This window comes from Macrobrachium nipponense, chromosome 10 (genome assembly GCF_015104395.2).
Source record: "Macrobrachium nipponense isolate FS-2020 chromosome 10, ASM1510439v2, whole genome shotgun sequence".
Classification (NCBI taxonomy): Eukaryota; Metazoa; Arthropoda; class Malacostraca; order Decapoda; family Palaemonidae; genus Macrobrachium; species Macrobrachium nipponense.
In genome coordinates this window covers 30,201,330-30,203,829 of record NC_087204.1, presented here as the reverse complement: position 1 = coordinate 30,203,829, position 2,500 = coordinate 30,201,330, and the positions used below count along the sequence as shown (strand labels likewise).

Genomic DNA, 2,500 nt, shown 5'->3' with positions numbered 1-2,500 from the left:
AGTGTTTGCTGGTGGAAAAAAAAAATCAAATAGAGCATAGGGGCTAGCAACTTCACCCTCAAATACATGCTGAGAAACCCTAGGGCTATGTAGACACACACACAAGGCTGAATAAATGAGAAAGGACAGTATTTGGATGGGTAACCATTACTGAAAATAGCCATAAACCTTTGGACAAATCAGGTGGATATGGTAATGAGTTACAATTAAACATAGAAAGCAGAATTTAAGAAAACGCTCACCATCTTTCTTATAATAGCAATGATAAGTAATTATCACCAACTTTCCTGTAATAGCAAGGATAAGCAATTATCGCTATTTGCCTTATGGTAGCAAGGATAAGTAATTACACATTTCAATACGAGGCATAACGTCCAGTAAATAGTAATTATTTGTACCCACTGAACAAAACAAACTGAGAAAGAAGCGATGTTTATTGAGAAAAGCAAAAGAGGCTATTATCTCTTCAAGTGGGGCTCTTAACGAAATGGCGACTGTCTCATCAACAGAATTAATTATTTTGAGCGTTTTGTGGGAAACCGATTGTGGGGCTCTTAACAAAATGGCGACTGTCTCATCAACAGAATTAATCATTTTGAGCGTTTTGTGGGAAACCGATTATGTCCTGGACGCGTATTCCCCAACCGCAACCGAGTACAGAACCGCCCCTGAAAAAGCGGGACGCCATATCTTAAAAACTAACCATAGAATCTTCTTGAAAATAATCTCATTATGTTTCCCAAGACCAAAATACCAACTGAATTTTCTTAAGAATTAACCTAACCTAACCTAACCCAACTTAACCTATACTAACCAAACTAAGCTAACCTAGCCTAAACCAACCAACCTAACCTAACCTAACCTAGGGGCATGGCAAACAACCAGGGCTGGTGCAATAATAGTCTACATTTCGGGAATTTGTGTCCTGGGCATGTGTCATTTTCTAGTATCAGGTTTGATACTACTCAGTCTGCTAGGAGCTTTGCTTTGGCTACTGGTAAAATGTGGAATAGTTTGCCTAGTGCAGTTGTGGAACCTTGTGATCTGCGAGTGTTCAAGAGAGGAACAAATTCATTCCATCTCTCTCTCTCTCTCTCTCTCTCTCTCTCTCTCTCTCTCTCTCTACATACATACACAATATATATATATATATATATATATATATATATCTTATATATATATATATATATATATATGCTGACTTCCCTTTGGAGCCATCTTGGGTTGAAAAGTCTGTGAGCTCTGTCCATAAAGGTTTTCAGATGAAGATTTAAAGAGACGATAAGAAAACAAGTGATTTAGAAGCATAAAGCTGTCAGCAATAAAACTAGAAAAAAAAAAAACTCCTTATCTAAAATTGCTGATAGCACTCGACGTCAGCAATAAGAGTTAATATTAATGATATACTGCTCTGACGTCAAAAGCAGACGCAGTGTTATACAAATCATGTCAATGACGAAAATAGCAAGAAGGGGAATAATAATTGTCAGGGTTGCATGCAGTTAATAATAATAATAATAATAATAATAATAATAATAATAATAATAATAATAAGAAGAAGAAGAAGAAGAAGAAGAGTGAATATGCATTATGTTTTTTATATATTCCATGTTTTCAGTATTACGGTATCTCTTTAAAGCAATAAAAATTGAAGTAACACTAACGCTAATAAAATAATACTCCAATGAATTTCAAGTGATAATAATAATAATAATAATAATAATAATAATAATAATAATAATAATAATAATAAATAACCGAGCAAAAATAATAATAGCCCACCCTGGAGGCAATGACAAAGAATTTCCCCAAACGCCCCATTCTAAGAAGAAGAAGCAGTTTCTCTCATTATCTTATCGAGGGCAGGTCTGGGCTCCTCCTCCCGGCGACCTTGTCCGAGATAATGGGAGATCCAAGTGGACTGATAGCGACAGAGTCAGTCTATCTCTCTCTCTCTCTCTCTGTCTGTCTCGCTCCCTCACTTTCCGTCGCTCTCTCTCTCTCTCTCTCTCTCTCTCTAGACGAGGGCTGCTATGGGCTGCCTTTAGGAGCAAGAGCCCGTGCTGGCATAAGGCCAGCTAAATCTCAAACAACGAGGAGGGGCCTCTCCTCTCTCTCTCTCTCTCTCTCTCTCTCTCTCTGTCTCGGGACGAAAAGGGGACATTATTGGCGTGTGTGTCCTTGTGACCTAAACAGCGTTGTACCTGGTTGTTAGTCGACTGTTGAGTGGTCAGAGAGAGAGAGAGAGAGAGAGAGAGAGAGGAGAGAGAGAAACCCTCCGTCAATATTCTATGATAATTCAAAACAAGATGGCTTCGACGAGATAACACTCATCCTAATGCCCTTATCTTGACCAGACCCAATGTCATCCAAGATGAATTATAGTGTAATGTTCTGGAAACACACAAGCAGGAACTGAATTCCAAAGAGTCAATGAGAGAAGTGATGGCTACTAAACAGGTGTTACGAGGATGCATTAACTGTCAAAAAAAAAATTACC

The 2,500-nt window shown here is 38.1% G+C and overlaps 1 protein-coding gene across 1 annotated transcript in view; it reads right to left on the bottom strand.

Annotated features, from left to right (window-relative positions):
* Positions 1–2,500, bottom strand: part of LOC135223942 (enolase-phosphatase E1-like) — a 106,556-nt gene that overhangs the window by 4,390 nt on the left and 99,666 nt on the right. Inside the window, exon 7 of the mRNA XM_064262862.1 lies at position 2,500. This exon is cut by the window's right edge and continues 123 nt beyond it. Coding sequence (XP_064118932.1) covers position 2,500 — 1 coding nt within the window. The remainder of the gene's footprint in view (positions 1–2,499) is intronic.